Here is a 16,268-nt window from a genome sequence, read left to right on the forward strand (position 1 = left end):
TGATCATCACTTACCATCAGGTGAGATACAGGCCAAGAGCTTCCTCGCTGTGGATAAAAAAAAAATGCCACTAGTCTAGGGGAGCAGAAGAAACAAGGGACAAAGTATAAAAAGAATAAATATTTAGATTAAAAATGAGATCGAGTGGAGATATCGTTTTAGATTGTTTAGTTTAAAATTGTGAGCTCAAATTTGAAGCTCAGTGTATGAAACACATGTTTAGCAACGCGATCGTCACTGTCGTCTATGAAAACCATAGTAAAATACTATTGTCAAAATTTGTGCCAATGTGCAGCAACAGAACAAGGAATATTAAGTTCCATTCCGTTGTAATACGTCGTAGTTTTGAATAAAAGGTGTTTTATGTATGTAAGACCTTTTAGTGTGAAATCGTATTTTGGTTCACTGCTCCATAGATAAGAGAAGAGACAAAACTACTAGCATTGCCTGTAGTTGCTTAACCAATACTGTACTTGGGAAATACTGATAAAAAGCTTCTAATCACTAATGTTACAGTCGAAAATTATTGGATTACAACCATCGTATTTTCACAGAAATTGTGTGTGCCAAAAATTATAAGAAACGGACAAGCTTCGGCTGAAGGGGACCGGTTGATTCTTTACATAAAATTTCAATGTGTTCTGGAAATGGTTTGCAAAGAGGACGTGGTATCATGGTTTAAAGAATTGGAAAGCTATAAACGCATAGATGCAATGTGTACGTTACTAAACATGTGCTTGCCATTCGAATTGCGCTTTATTGGCACCTACCTGGAGGAGCTCGGTAAGCGGGACTTCCAGGAGTTGCGTGGTGCCGAACTGAGAGCCAACAACCCAACAGACCTTGCCGCCGACATCGGGGGCGCCAACACAGACTCCAGAACCCGACGGAAAATGGCCTTGTATGTGTCTTTGTTGCGCTCATGTAATTTTGCCTGTGCTACCACATTGTACAATGCCATGGTTAGCTTGGAGCAAAGTGGTCTGTTGAAAGATCTCTATGGAGAGCTATTGGAGGAGATTTTACTTCTGTATACTATGGCATTACATCATCCAGCATTCACGTTTGACCAGAAATCACATTTTGGTGAAATATTAGATAAATTGAAACTAGAAGACCAGAGGATAAATTTTCCAGAGCAGCAAGAGCATATAAATTTAGTGCCTGTGAGTGTATGCCATACACAGCCTAGTGTCACAGCCAACATGTCTGTCCCACCGCCTAACTTGTCTAGCTTGGGACCGCCACCTGGCTTAGTGTTTGTAAAAACACCTGGGGTGCAGGTCAGTGTCAATATTGTAAGTAGCTTTTCATCCCATTATTATGTCATTGATGTTTTTGAAGCTATGTCTATGTGATATCTAATTTAGTGGTCACATTCAGTAAATAAATGTTTTCCAAGGCTATTCATTTATCATTTCAATGTATCAAACTTCAGTTAGTTATTATGAAATCATAGTTATTTATTATTTAGTTACAGGACAAATAAAGACTATTTACTATAGAACATAATAAATAACCTCAAAATTGAAAATTGTCTTCAACCAATTTTGTTAAAATAGGATAGAGAAAACGCAATCCAATAATTTTTAGCTTCATTATTAGTTGTTTTAGTTCAATTTTGTTGGTTATGCTATAGTGCTGTATAAAGTCAATATTATTTATTAGCAAAATACACTTTCATATAGCATTTTCAACTCATCAATATTGAATAAAATCACAATACTTACATTTTTGTAACAGAAGGAAAGATGACAGATTAGGACAATATTTGAATTAGTGTTGTGGCCCTTTTATCAGGGTTTCATCTAACAGAAAAATGTTGTAATATTGTTATTACGAAATACCCTTATTATCTTATTCCCCTCACTAAATTGTTTATCTACATTATTTCAGCCGCCCAGTTCAGACGCAGTGCCTCAAGAGCTCAGTTCTCCACCAGTATTGACCGGGGCTGGGGGTGTAGTGCCTATGCTCGGGGAAGTCCCTCATGCACCCCCCGGCTTACCGATGCCACAGTACAACATGGGAGAATACATAGGACAACACGGGTGGCCTGCAAATATTATAGTCTCACCAATCAATCAGCCTTTAGAGGTAAATAAAAATATATGAAGCAATTGGTCAACGTTGAAAAATGTCTATGAAAAAATATCCAATTGGAATCTTGTTGGGAAAATAGCAGTTACTTGGACACTCATGATATAATATTGTTATGAAATAGTCTTATGTTATAGTGAGATGTTGTATTGCTTTAAAATGCTTATTGATTACTTAAATATTTTGCCCAACAATGTTGTAAATAAATAATCTAGTAATTGACACCATAGCATTGTGTTCATAAACATTTCACATATTGCTGTGAATAAGACCATGTAAACTGAGTGAATACTGCTGTTTGGATGGTCAAATAGAGGTCTAAGTTAAAAACATCATCTGTTAGTTTAGAGCTCTAATATTGGCTTGATAATGTCAAGCAGCCTGAACACCGTCGCTGCCAGAAACACTTATTTTTAAATACCTACATCGGTGACACTAAAATAATATTAGAACATGCCTCACTGCAACAATCTTTATTTTGTTGAATATAATTATCATGGATTTCGTAAGAGGCTAATAAGGGAGAAATGTGAACATCAGGTTACCCTAACTATGACCATCTCAGGAATATTTTATTTATGTAGAAAAAGGCAGGTATAACACTACAATCGCACCTGATGTTAATTGAATATAGCCCAAATCCTCCATTTGCCTTTAGTAAATTAGAGAAAGGTTGCTCTCTTGCAGTGAAGACAATCCGCTAGTTTAGGATGCGTGGCACGATATAATCTCATCGTCGAATAAAGATGACAGATAAAACGATATAATAGCCCGCATCCAAGGCTAGGCGATGATTATTTAATCAACTAGTAATGAAATTATTCAACCAACTTCAGGTAATAAACTACCCTCCGCCGCCGGGTCCGGGCGGGCCGACGTCGCCTCTGGTGTCCTCGCCTGGCGACAGCCGCGCCGCCTCGCCGCGCTCCCGGCGCCGCCTGTCGAGGGACCGCTCGCCGCCGCTGCCGCCCGGGCCGCCGGAGCCTCTGCCTCACCTTGCCGCCAACTTCGAAAACATGACTGTTGCCGAGGTAATTATTAAAGAACAACGCGGTCGACTTCACTGCGCACCTGGCGATCGTGACGTTACATCGAGGCTCTGGTACGGACGGGGCTAAAGGTACAAGTCCAAGATGAACTGCAGACCGCAGACTGCAACCGCAAACTGCAAACCTCTATGAAATCGCATGGCGGCGCGCGCCGTAGCTGCAAGCCGCTGTGGGGATTTCATAGAGATTTGCTGTCTGCGGTCTGCAGTCCATCTTAGACTTGTACCTTTACGCGAGTTGATGCGCGGGTAGGTGCGAGAAAGAGTCGCATTCCAGCAAGTTGCGCAGTTAACTCGTTCGAGTAATACCCCCCGCCCCCGAATCCGGGCGGGCCTGCAGGTTACTCAGAAAAACGTTTTCCGAAGCTTCGAATGTTGCCATTCCTTTTACGCAAAGCGAGATGCCAGCATGAACGACGGTGACAGATAGACGCGAAACTACGTAAACGGCGTTTCGGAGTAGTCTTCCTGGTGTCCTCAACTGGTGACCGCCGCTGCCGCCCGGGCCGCCCGAGGCGCTGCCGCATCTTGCCGCCAACTTTGAGAACATGACTGTATCTGAGGTAACTATAAACTACCCATCGCCTCCGGGTCCTGGTGGCCCGACTTAGCTTCAGAGGGGTTACTCCGAAAAACGTTTTCCGAAGCTTCGAATGTTGCTATCCCCCTCACGCAAAGTGAGATGCCAGCATGAACGACGGTGACAGATAGACGCGAAACTACGTAGACAGCGATTCGGAGTAGCCTTCCTGATGTCATCTCCGGGCGACAGCAGCGCCGCCTGTCGTGGGACCGCTCGCCGCCGCTGCCGCATCTTGCCGCCAACTTTGAGAACATGACTGTAGCTGAGGTAACTATAAACTACCCATCGCCTCCGGGTCCTGGTGGCCCGACGTAGCTTCAGAGGGGTTACTCCGAAAAACGTTTTCCGAAGCTTCGAATGTTGCTATCCCCCTCACGCAAAGTGAGATGCCAGCATGAACGACGGTGACAGATAGACGCGAAACTACGTAGACAGCGATTCGGAGTAGCCCTCCTGGTATGGTCGCCTGGTGACAGCCGCGCCACCTCGCCGCGCTCCCGGCGCCGCCTGTCGCGGGACCGCTCGCCGCCGCTGCCGCCCGGGCCGCCCGAGCCGCTGCCTCACCTTGCCGCCAACTTTGAGAACATGACTGTAGCCGAGGTAACTATAAACTCCCCCCCGTCCCTGGTCCGGAAAGGTCACTCCGAAAAACGTTTTCTGAAGCTTCGAATGTTGCCATCCCTCTCACGCAAAGGGAGATGCCAGCATGAAGGACAGTGACAGATAGACTCGACGAAACTACGTAAACAGCGTTTCGGAGTAGCCCTCCTGATGTCATCTCCGGGCGACAGCAGCGCCGCCTGTCGAGGGACCGCTCACCGTCGCTGCCACCCGGGCCGCCGGAGCCTCTGCCTCACCTTGCCGCCAACTTTAGAACATGACTGTGGCTGAGGTAATTATAAACTACCCGCCGCTCCCGGGTCCGGGCGGGCCGACGTCGCCTCTGGTGTCCTCGCCTGGCGACAGCCGCGCCGCCTCGCCGCGCTCTCGGCGCCGCCTGTCGAGGGACCGCTCGCCGCGGCTGCCGCCCGGGCCGCCCGAGCCGCTGCCGCATCTTGCCGCCAACTTTGAGAACAAGACTGTAGCCGAGGTAACTATAAACTCCCCCCCGTCCCTGGTCCGGGAAGGTTACTCCGAAAAACGTTTTCCGAAGCTTCGAATGTTGCCATCCCTCTCACGCAAAGGGAGATGCCAGCATGAACGACAGTGACAGATAGACTCGACGAAACTACGTAAACAGCGTTTCGGAGTAGCCCTCCTGATGTCATCTCCGGGCGACAGCAGCGCCGCCTGTCGATGGATCGCTCGCCGCCGCTGCCGCCCGGGCCGCCGGAGCCTCTGCCTCACCTTGCCGCCAACTTGAGAACATGACTGTAGCTGAGGTAATTATAAACTACCCGTCGCTCTCGGGTCCTGGTGGCCCGACGTCGCCTCTGGTGTCTTCACCAGGTGACAGCCGCGCCGCTTCGCCGCGCTCCCGGCGCCGCCTGTCGCGGGACCGCTCGCCGCCATTGCCGCCCGGGCCGCCCGAGCCGCTGCCTTGAGATCATGACTGTGGCTGAGGTAATAATAAACTACAACGCGGTCGAGTTAACTGCGCACCACCTGGTGGCCTTGACGTCACATCGACGCTCTGATACAAAACGGGGCGAACGTGGGATGCAGTTAACTCGACCGGGTTATACCCTCTGTCCCTAGAGATGGGTTTCCACCCGGGTAAAAACCCACATGAGGGTAAAAACCCAATAAAAACCCGTTTCATTCCACCCGTGGGTGTTTACACCGGGTGAAAACAAATAATTTTATAATTATTTCAATTGGTATCTTTTCTTTATTTTTATTGAATTTTTCTCATTTAAGTTTATTGATTAATAAGTAATAAGTCAAATTTAACACTAATATGCATTTATATCGTGGCCAAATCGTAAAATTGATCACGTTATGATGATGTGACCAATTATTTTATAAAATGGTGTTATTTTAAGAATCGTTGAACCAATTTAGAAGAAATTTAGTAGGAACACAATAATTTGTGATCATGGCAAGGACATGGAGGGGGGGGGGGGGATGCCAAAGATGCCAAACTCTCTCTTTGATGACATTACGGTATAAAGTTACAAATAACAACACCAACTACAAAGTACTTCTGCTTAAAAACTTGAAATCGAACCGCCCTTCCGCCACTGTAACGCATTGTAGCGTTTTTCAAGACCTCCTCTCCCTCCAGATTGCATTACGTAACACTAGAAAGCCCCCTTAGCAACAAATACCACTTCTCACTTTAAAAAAACGCTATTTTTGTTTTCACCCACCAGAATGGGTGTTAATGGGTAAAAACCGGGTTTTTACCCAAATCACCCAGTTTTAACCCAATCGGGTGAAATGGGTTTTTACCCACTACCCATCTCTATCTGTCCCTGGGTCCGGTGTCTTCACCGGGTGACAGCCGCGCCGCCTCGCCGTGCTATAGGCGAAGCTCAAAACTGCGTAGATGTGCAATAGTCGATCCCGACCACATGCAGGTACTGAGACACCTGACTAGTTAAAAGCATGGCAGCTGAACTAGCACAATCTCTTTAAATGGTAAGGTTTGAGTGGAAAGTGGCCGTGGATATGTGGTGTTTATATTTGCATAGACCCCGCCTCATTTGAGCACAGTGCTAAGCTCCGTATGCACAAACATGCTCCAACGTTTCAATTTCCACTTCAGATGCGACATAACATCGGCGACGAGAGGTTACGCGAGATCACAGCCGCCCACCACTACCGTTCGCTGGAGAAGCTGAACGGGGTGCGGCGGCGGGCCGGCGGGCCTGCCTACGGCCTGCCGCGCTCCTCCTCCGACTCGGGCTCCTCCGCCGCCTCCTCCCCGCCCGGCACCCCCGCCCCGCTGCGCCGCGCCGCGCCCGCGCAGCCGCTCGCCTTCCTGCAGTACCCGCGGCCCTACGCCTACCCCACCCCGCCGCCCGCCTACCGCCCGCCGCCGCCGCCCTTCGCCAACGGCGAGGCGCCGCCCTACGCCGCCGGGCCCGCGCCCTACGGCGGCTTCGTGCCCGTGCTCTACGCGCCCGCCAAGCTCTCCTGCTACAACTGCGGCGCCGCCGGCCACGCGGGCCACGAGTGCAAGGAGCCCAGCATGGAGGAGATGACGCGCGCCGGCGGCTACCAGCTCGACTTCGGCGGCGCCCCGCCCGACCCCGCCGACAAGTAAGCGCCGCGGCTCGGCCGATGTACCAAAGTGTCGGGTCTGTTGTGCGTAGCGACCCAGCCGGCGCGGCCGCGACCGGCGATCGAACCCCTCGGAATCGAAACTCGCGCTCGGACGATCGTAGGTCGAAGCGTTCGGTCGACCTATGATAAAGTTTCAACGTGCGCTTATTGGACTAACCGATGGACACTGGTGATTTTATGTTTAAGAATAATTGCATTTTCGATTTGTCTTTACGGCTGATTGACCTTTTACTGACGTTTTAGCCATCCAGTGTCGTGGGTAGGAAAAATTGAAGAGTAAATTTTATCGATTCGACAGGCAATATTCAAAATATTTTCTGATACTGTTCCTCCCTAGATCTGAAACTTATAATATTATAGAAGAAATTGTAATGATAATACTATACTTGAATACATATTATGTCATTAAAGTTATACATATTCTGCATAATAACATACTAACTAATCGTCGTACAAAATAAATATACTATCATAAGTCTAGTGGTTCCAGTTGCCTAGTTTGATTATTTATTTATTAACGTAATGTTATAAGCATAAATTAGTTATAGTCAATCAAAGTGAGACAAGTGAATTACAGCAATAATTTTACTCAGAACTAGAGCATAAATCGGAACTGCAATTATCTTGCGAACATACTATGGCTGCTAGCTGTTAGAATTTGGAGGGAATTCCATCTAAATTGACTTATTATGCTGACAATAACAGCAGCAGGTTGTTAGAATTGTACAAATGTTCAAATGAGCTTCGACGCGTAACACAGTACATAGATTAAATATGCTTATTTGCTGTTTTGTTTAAATATCATTTATTATTCTTGCCTTTTTATCTGATAAGCAATGAAAATGTTGAAAGAGAACAGTTGTTAAGTAAAATCTTTAGAAAATCGCGGACTCATTCAGACGTAAGTCATACATTGTAACAATTAGTGTGCCATATGCGTTAAAAGTTAGATTACGGCATTATTTGATCAGCGCTTTAACCGAGTGATTGACAAATAATGGTACTTTAATGATATTGTAATGGATTTTGGTATAAAATGTAAAAAAAAAGTTTTTCAAATTAACACTATAATACAGTGTGGGTTAGATATCTCGTATTGACTAAGTTTGATTGAAATGTAACATGATCAAACATTTAGTACATTTTGATTAGTACAAGAGACATATTTAAAGGTTTTCAAATAGTGTGATAAGTTTAGATATTGTTTAACTTAATTATAAAACTTGTGTTCAGTTATCGCTACAGTAGGGACATGAATGTTATTTGATCATGTAGCTTTCTATTGTGAAGGCGTATTTAAAGCTCTGCGTTTAAATATCTGCTGCTGTTGGGAAGGAAAAAGTAAAAAAAAAAATCTTACACTTACTTTATAAATAATTTTGAGACACTTAAATTTATTGGGGTACTCTAACTGAAGAGAGGAATGGAATTCCCTAAAATTCTGTGTTCTCCTATAAAAATAATCCACACAACTGTATGTTAAGACAATCTAAGAGATCATACCAAACTTGTACTATAGCCATGTGACTAACTTTAATGAACAGTTCAATTTGAAAATGAGACGAACTTTGTATAAAAGTAATACTGATTGTTTCCTTTGACCCAAGACTGATTTCTAACGTTAGTTAATGATTGGGCTTCTAAAATTTGTAATTATATCGTTTGAAAGTGACTAATGACTAGGAAGCCCCATACAATCTTGAATCACGGGACTGTCTACCCAAAAAAATACGTCAATATTGTCATTCGAGAGATCGCATCGCACGCGGCGTGATCCGTTTATGATGTTGAACAAGGGATTATTTTGATCAAGCTCACATGCAATGCTCTTTAAAATTAATGTTAAAATAGTCATTGTAAATAACAACATCTTTGTAAGTTTGGACACGTCACATTTGACGTGTTCATATTTGTAAATAATTCAGTTTATATTATGATTAGTTAATATTTAGAGATTGAGTATATTTGTAAATTTACTTTGTAACGATTCGAGTGTCCCTATAGAGTATATTCAATTGTTTCTCTATGATCACTGTCACAAATCACAATTTTGCATTTTTTAAAGTCCCCGTTTTGAGAAAGTTCAAATTAGAAGGGTTGTATAATTGTTTTTTGCATAATTATAATAAAAAATATGTTTTTGATTCGGGTCAGATGCGTCACGCGCATGGGTGGGAGTATTCGCGGCCGATCATTCGCTTGTCGCGCTGTCTCTTTCAGTTCCGGCCCGCCGCTCGCACGGTGGGGCGTGGCTTCTCTTTTGTATGCATTTAAGTGTGTCTACACACGCACCCTTTTGATTCTGTATTTATTGTATTTACATATCAATCTAAAAACACATCATCTCATTTTTAAAAGTTTCTACTTACTCCTACTAATAGCTACGATTTGGGTTGCCAAATCTAGAGTATCAAATATTCATGTTACTATAATAAATTCTGTCATAAGTTCAAAATGTTTTTAACAGAGAAATCACCCCCTCACCGTGAATCTATACTAAATCCATAACTATAATAGCATATAGAGTCTGTTAGTGTAATCAAGGGACTACTATAATTTTACACATGAAATGTCACTCCTTATGAAGGTTGTAAGTCCACGTAACGTAATTATTGTGTTATTTATATCTTAACAATTCTATTATGATATTTAAAACGAGTTGAATTTAGATTAAACCTAGAGGGAATAACTTAATAGTTGTATGTGTAAGTGCGCCTACGTAGCCCGCGGTGGTCCGGCAGTCGCCGCAGCGATCGCCGAAGCGAACGCGACGGATCATCCACGTAAAGTTAATCGTTGCAAACTTTCATGCAGCTTTATTTTTACTAGTGGAAGTATGAAAATATTTTTTTACTTTGTACAGAATGTTATAAATGTGATAAAATAATTTTTGACATAATTAGAAATTGTGATTTAGTAAGGTGTGTAGTTATTATAAAATTATATAAAAAAGAGAACTCGCTTTACTAAATAAATAAATTGTACTATCCTACAGCTATTGTATAACGTTGTTTTCCCACATTTTTATATTTGGGTACTTATGTATTCTAAGCTGTTGTACTACTAATAAATTTGAAGATCAACGAGCTCAGGAAAAAGAATGTTTCGGCCCAGTATTGTAAGACCTTTGTATCCCACCAATGCTGTGAATCATTTGCTTCCTGACAAATAAACAACCAAAATCTGATCTTTTTTTAATTAATTTCCTTTTTTTTTTACAAAAATACTTACCCCTAGACAAGCTTGAGTATCTAAACTTTTAATAATAGATATCGATTTGGAAATTACTTACTCAAGGTAGGTAGGTACTATCGCGGTCACCAACGCGTTAACACCCAGAGCTACTATCATTTTCACACACACTCCTTTATCGGGGCCTTCTATTTTTTTTAGTTACCTACCTAGTATCTACCTAATAGTTACTGAATGTATTCGTAATCATAAGTTATTTATTTATTTAAGTTCTATGTTATATCAATTCAATACAAACTAGTTGGTTGGTTATCTGTCTTCGTGTCCTTCAGGAAGGAACGTGCCGATATTTATTTTTATTCTACGCGATACTAAACTTCAAAAAAACAACAGGAAAGAGGATGTTATTTTTTTCTGCTGAATCTGTTCATCTTTAGTTTTACGATAGCTAGAAACTTGTAAATCAATTTTATTTCTAAGTGGAAGGACACGTTCGGACCGATGTGGAAATAATAGGTAGAAAAGAAAAAATATATTTTCACAGGAATTTAGGATCTACTTACTTGCATGTCTGCATAGCAGATAAGTCTCTGTATCAATTAAGTACGATTTGATTTTTTTATGTAACAAATCAATCCCTACCCGTTTTCAGTTTGTACTCAATACATTTTTCCTATCATGGAATCATTTCACTGAAACCCCTTTGACGCAAGTTCTGTTCTATACCTACTCAGTTGGGTCATCATAACTTACTTAGCACTAACAAATTATGACTTACCTAGGTGGCTACTTACTTTCAGGCAAAGTGGACTCAAGTTAAATTAGTATAATTAAGTAGGTACACATTTACAGAATACTTAGGTACAGTCGAGTTCATAAATATATTGGCAATGCCCAATGTTTCAAAATATTGTAGTGCAGTCAATACTGCGCTATCGCAACATGTTAATGAACAGTTTATATGATTAAATTTAATCGATGTTTGAGTTTGTATTGAAATATTTGATCGTTAAAATTCTAACAATATTTTGAAACATTGGCAGTGCCAATATGAACTCGACTGTACCTATTGCTAGGCAAGGCACGTGTTGTGGGACGTTTAGATATAGGTAGGTACTTCTTAAACGTACTAAATAACGTTATTTACTTACCTATCTTTTTTGCAGTAGGCCTACGTAAATGAGACAATTTTTCACAAAAAACAAAATGTATAATTTTACTGTAGGTACTTAATATAAGTAAGTAGAACTTTTAATTGTAATGTAGGTTACATAAAGTAATTTACCTGCACTCGTCGGTGTTTGTAGAAAAACTTTAATAAATTGCAGACAGTTTGCTAATTGAATAGTTAACCACTTTTGGGATCTCTATCTCGGGTAGGATCAAAGGGTAGAGTTCTCAGAATTTTACACTTTATCTGAAGCTTAGGTACTTACTTAACTACGCTGTCTGAAGTTTTTTGTGAACAACCTACAAAAGGATAGTGCCAGGGTCTGGACCAAGTGCTGCCCAGAATCAACCCATAGTGCATTTTGTTCCTCAGGCCAATACTAATGTGTAAACCGAAGCGCACTGCAATCTATCCCTGGAGTTAAGAGAAAAAAAGAGTTTTGTTTTGAAATATTTACATACAAAATATCATCGATATATACGTACTACGCAGAAGATTTCGTGATTTTGGCATTAAATAACACTCGCTATGTTGAATTTAACCATACTGCATCCGTACGCCTTACTTTAGTGCGACTTAGACATTCTTTATTAGCGATCTAGCGCTGTTGCAACAGTTTGGTTAGTTGACAGAAATCATTATAATTTCCAAAATGAAGCAAGAAGTTTTAGTTTTCTATCCTTGCGAAAAATCAATTTATTGGTGTATTACAATCGATTATTGAAGTTATTGTAAGCTAAAACTTCTTAATTCGACTTCTTAAATTAATTTCGGTCAACTAACCAAACTACTGCAACAGCGCTTGATCGCTTATAAATAATGTCGAAGTCGTACTAAATTAAGGTGTACGGACGCAGTATGGTTAAGTTCAACACAGCGAGTGTTATTTAATGCTAAAATTGCGAAATCTTATGCGTAGTAGGTATACATCGATGATATTTTGTATGTAAATAATTCCAAACAAAACTCTTTTTTTCTCTTAACTCCAGGGATAGATTTCAGTGCGCTCCGGTTTAAAAATTAGTATTGGCCTGAGGAACAAAATGCACTATGGTTTCATTCTGGGCAGCACTTGGTCCAACTTCCATACATGGATTGGCACTGTCCTTTACTGCGATTAATTAAACTAGGTAGGTAAAGACAAATAGGTAAATGATAAAATTTCAATATTAAGGTAAGGCACGTGATGGTGACAGCCAGACTCTATAATCAAGAATTTCTGTCAATAAAAGCAATTATTAATTTTCTGAAAATGCTAATTAACTACATAGTTAATTGCACCTTAGCGCGAAACGCGCGATTGCATGTGGATGTGGACCTCTATCGCGCGATTCGCAACTCGCGAGTAAAAACGCACGTCATGGACAGGCCCTGTAAACACTGAAAGTAATAGATAGCAGCGCCAGAACCATTAACAATGGTCGAGCCATCAGAAAATATCGAAAAGTGACCCACAACGAATTTATATCAATTTTATGGTACGGACAAAAAGTAACAATACACCGGCATAATCACTCATTTCGCTCAGATACCTTATCGTGTCGCCTCCCGGTCCCAAACAGCCATCAATCTTGGCGGGCACGTGAGCGCGTTACTGCGACATCGGCCAAATTGTATCGGTATTCTATTGTTGTTGAATCAAAAATATAACCTTGGTTTTAGACTGTTTGTAACCGTTGTTATTGTGTATACGACCCGATTTAAATTCAGAGTTTGCGGACATTCAACCACCAAACAGTTTTGCAACAAAAAATAAACTTAACTAGCTTTCGCCCGCGTGGAATTTAGTTTGTCACAGATCATTACAAATTAAAACCTATAAAATATCTTATTCTGATGTAAACAATAATACTGTAAAATTTCATCGAAATCTGATCAGTTTTTGCGTGAAAGAGTACCAAACATACATCCTTAGATTTTTTTTTTAAATATTAGTAGCAATAAGTAAAGTACCTACCTAGGTACTTAGTCTGATGCTGTCTACGATACTTAACTAGGCTTTTGGTCGCGCACTGAATTTAGTTAGACCTACATACGAGTTTCCCTCGGGAACTGTTAAAAGTGTCTCGCGATATAAAGTGGCTAAGGCTAGTTGCAATGTTTCATGAAAGATTTTACAGAATTGGGCCATTACTTAGTTCCTGAGATTACCTGTAGACCTGCCCTTAACTTAATATGGCTCGTGTATTGAAAATTAAGTGCAAAAAGATTAATAGTTAGGTAAGTACTTTACGAGCGGCACAGGACCGGTCTTTGTGGAAATCCTTGGGGGAGGCCTTTGTCCAGCAGTGGACGTCTTTCGGCTGAAACGAACGAACGAAGTAGGTACTTTACTTAGGTAAGTACTATCTTCATTAAGTTGTTTCAGAAGACAACTCATATAGGGTAGATTCTTTTGTTGGACCTAGACCAATTACCTACGACTCTATGCATGAGCTTATAAATGTAGAGTTTTGAGAATTTGCATCGTTTCGTGATAAGTAGCGGGCTTTAAACCTTTATATTTCAATAGTGCATGAAATAAAAATGTAATTTATACATAAGGCATTTATAAAGCGTTTTGTAATTGATACCTAAGTAAGTATACCGGATCCCGAAACGCTTGTAAACAGATAAACACCAAATTGCGAAGGCGGTGAGTGCGCCACATGCGACCTTCTTCACAATAAATTAAAAATTTAATTAAACTAGGTACCGAGTGGTCGCAACTGCTTGATAAACGCTTTTTACTTCGCTTGACTTTATTCATTAACGGGGGAAATTGTCTCTGGATTTTTGGCGGATGTTTTAGCAGTTTTAACTGTAATGTTTGTTTTTGTGAAGAAAACACTGTAATTATCTCTTTACAGGCCTTATTGGATTACCTACTCAATTACTTATTGTAACAAAACAAAAACAATGTTAACAAAATAATTCCTATAAAATGTAACTTACGCCGGTATTCACAAACATTACTATGAGGTCTCACAGTGCGCGTGGACGCACAGGGTCACACACGAACCAATCACAAGGCTCTATTCAACGCTGTGCGTTCGATTTGCTGCTTCACTTAAGCAAACATCGTTTGTGAATACTGGCGCTAGACTTAAATAGTGATTTTAGTGGAAAACTGGTGGAAATTCCTCCGGGAAATCACGACATTGTTACATTTTTAAAATAATTAATTTACTTTAATGTTTATTGTAGGTACTTACTTGGTAAATCTGGCCAAAAATACATCACAAACAAAGATATTTTTGTTAATATCATCTATGATACAGTGCTTACCTTGACGTGCCTACGTCCATCCATACACAGGTAATACTCGTACATGCGGCATTTACTTAGTCTGAAAAGTTTTTCTGAAGAGCGGCAAAGTTACAGGAGGCAGTTTGTATGCGAATCTTCTTATTTCGGGAGATGAGACGTCTGAAAGATTTAACGGAAAACTTATTCAAGAAAGTGATTAATGAGGGTTGAAATATACCTACGAGCTACGTTAGATGGAATTCTGGTGTGTCAAAAAGACATTTATTAGACACCATTTACTTATTACATAATTGACAGAAATTATGATTATTAATTTGAAACATTATTAATCTAAAGCTGCTTTATGCATTAAATCATTAGCTAAATAAATAATAAAATTGTCTACCTATTATTATTTCAGTCCGACATGCCACTGGATGTCGAAACTGCAACAGATTTGTAAATTATTAATTGTACAAATATTGTTTCAATGTTGTTTTTGGTTTGGCTGTTTATTTGTGGTTAACCAGCTATAAATCGTACTAAACTACGGCATAGGGATAGAATTAATATCTAAATATAGGTATGAGTATTTAGCATTATGTTTACACATACAAATCTGGTAGAAAATCAGGCTTTAGTTTTTATTTTCGTATCGTACCTATTTATGTAGATACGATTTGGTGTAATTTTTTAACTAGTACTTAGGTGGTTTTATGGGACATATTTTTTAAATTCCCTCCCTCAATCTTCACATAATATTCTACGAGGAGTTCGTGCTTTAATCTTTTGAACATGTTAATTTATTTAATGAAAAAATGTTTCGCTGTTTCCGCTTTTAACATTTTAAAACAAAAACAAGGTAAGTAAACTCAGGTTTCACAGATACATTCCCACAAATGTTTACTTCAAAGCGCTTCCATTCCTTTTTCGTCGTGTTACCCTAAAACCGCGAAAATTATGTGGCCGGACTAGAGTGCTCGCGTAGTGCTTGTAGTAAACCTGAAGAAATCTACTTTACTAGTGGCTCTAAGTGTATAAGCTGCAATAATATGAAATAGCTTGGAGCACCTAAATATATTGCCCTCGAGTTCAAAAATATTTCTATAGGTCATTCAAGGAATTCACTGTGCAGTAGTGCATTAAGTAAGTAACATTGTAAAAATAATTTGAATTTAAAAATCCTGAAGTAGCGTGAAGAAGTTATATTTAGTTTCTTAAGCCCTTATGACGAAAACGATGCTTGCTTATGTGCAAATCGAACGCACAGCGTTGAATAGAGTTCTGTGATTGGTTCATGTGTCACCCTGTGCGTCCACTCGCACTGTGAGACCTCATAGTAATGTTTGTGAATACGGGCGTTAGTCTCTACATCTCCTTCTTTCTATTGGACAGGAATACAAACAAACGTGCAGTATATTTTTTTTCATAAAAATAAATGCAAACTTTTTTAAAGAACGGGACGTAATCTACTCTACACACGTTTTACATTAAAAGTGTACTTTGTGTTACAGCAGATAGTACGGACTTAAATCTGTTAGGTAAATGAATTTAAGAGCGTTTACGCCGTTTGGCGCAAAAACAGTACTTTTTCAACTCGTTACAATCATTAACCAGTAATACTACAAATATGTTATAGGCATAAATAGTTAGGCAATTTCGTCGTCTAAATAGTTAATTGAGAAAATATTGCGATTAGTTTAGTATTTAAGAAT

The 16,268-nt window shown here is 40.5% G+C and overlaps 1 protein-coding gene across 4 annotated transcripts; it reads left to right on the forward strand.

Annotated features, from left to right (window-relative positions):
- The first annotated feature begins 328 nt into the window (after positions 1–328).
- LOC135087813 (uncharacterized) lies at positions 329–10,149 on the forward strand. Of its 4 annotated transcripts, none has more exons than XM_063982615.1 (4): positions 329–610; positions 1,897–2,097; positions 2,937–3,131; positions 6,442–10,149. In XM_063982615.1, the coding sequence occupies exons 2-4, from the start codon at positions 1,972–1,974 to the stop codon at positions 6,940–6,942; spliced, it is 822 nt and encodes a 273-aa protein (XP_063838685.1). In that variant the 5' UTR covers positions 329–610; positions 1,897–1,971; the 3' UTR covers positions 6,943–10,149. The 4 variants fall into 4 exon arrangements, with proteins under 4 accessions (XP_063838685.1, XP_063838684.1, XP_063838683.1 ...); XM_063982614.1 differs by having other exon boundaries at positions 352–1,166; XM_063982613.1 differs by having other exon boundaries at positions 370–1,283.
- Positions 10,150–16,268: the final 6,119 nt, after the last annotated feature.

This window comes from Ostrinia nubilalis, chromosome 3, assembly GCF_963855985.1.
Source record: "Ostrinia nubilalis chromosome 3, ilOstNubi1.1, whole genome shotgun sequence".
In the NCBI taxonomy this organism is placed as follows: Eukaryota; Metazoa; Arthropoda; class Insecta; order Lepidoptera; family Crambidae; genus Ostrinia; species Ostrinia nubilalis.

Coding starts and splice junctions, on each gene's coding strand:
- LOC135087813 (XM_063982612.1), top strand. CDS start 648: ATGGTTTGCAAAGAGGACGTGGTATCATGGTTTAAAGAATTGGAAAGC. Junction 2,098..2,936: donor CAATCAATCAGCCTTTAGAG/GTAAATAAAAAT, acceptor AACCAACTTCAG/GTAATAAACTACCCTCCGCC. Junction 3,132..6,441: donor AAAACATGACTGTTGCCGAG/GTAATTATTAAA, acceptor TTTCCACTTCAG/ATGCGACATAACATCGGCGA.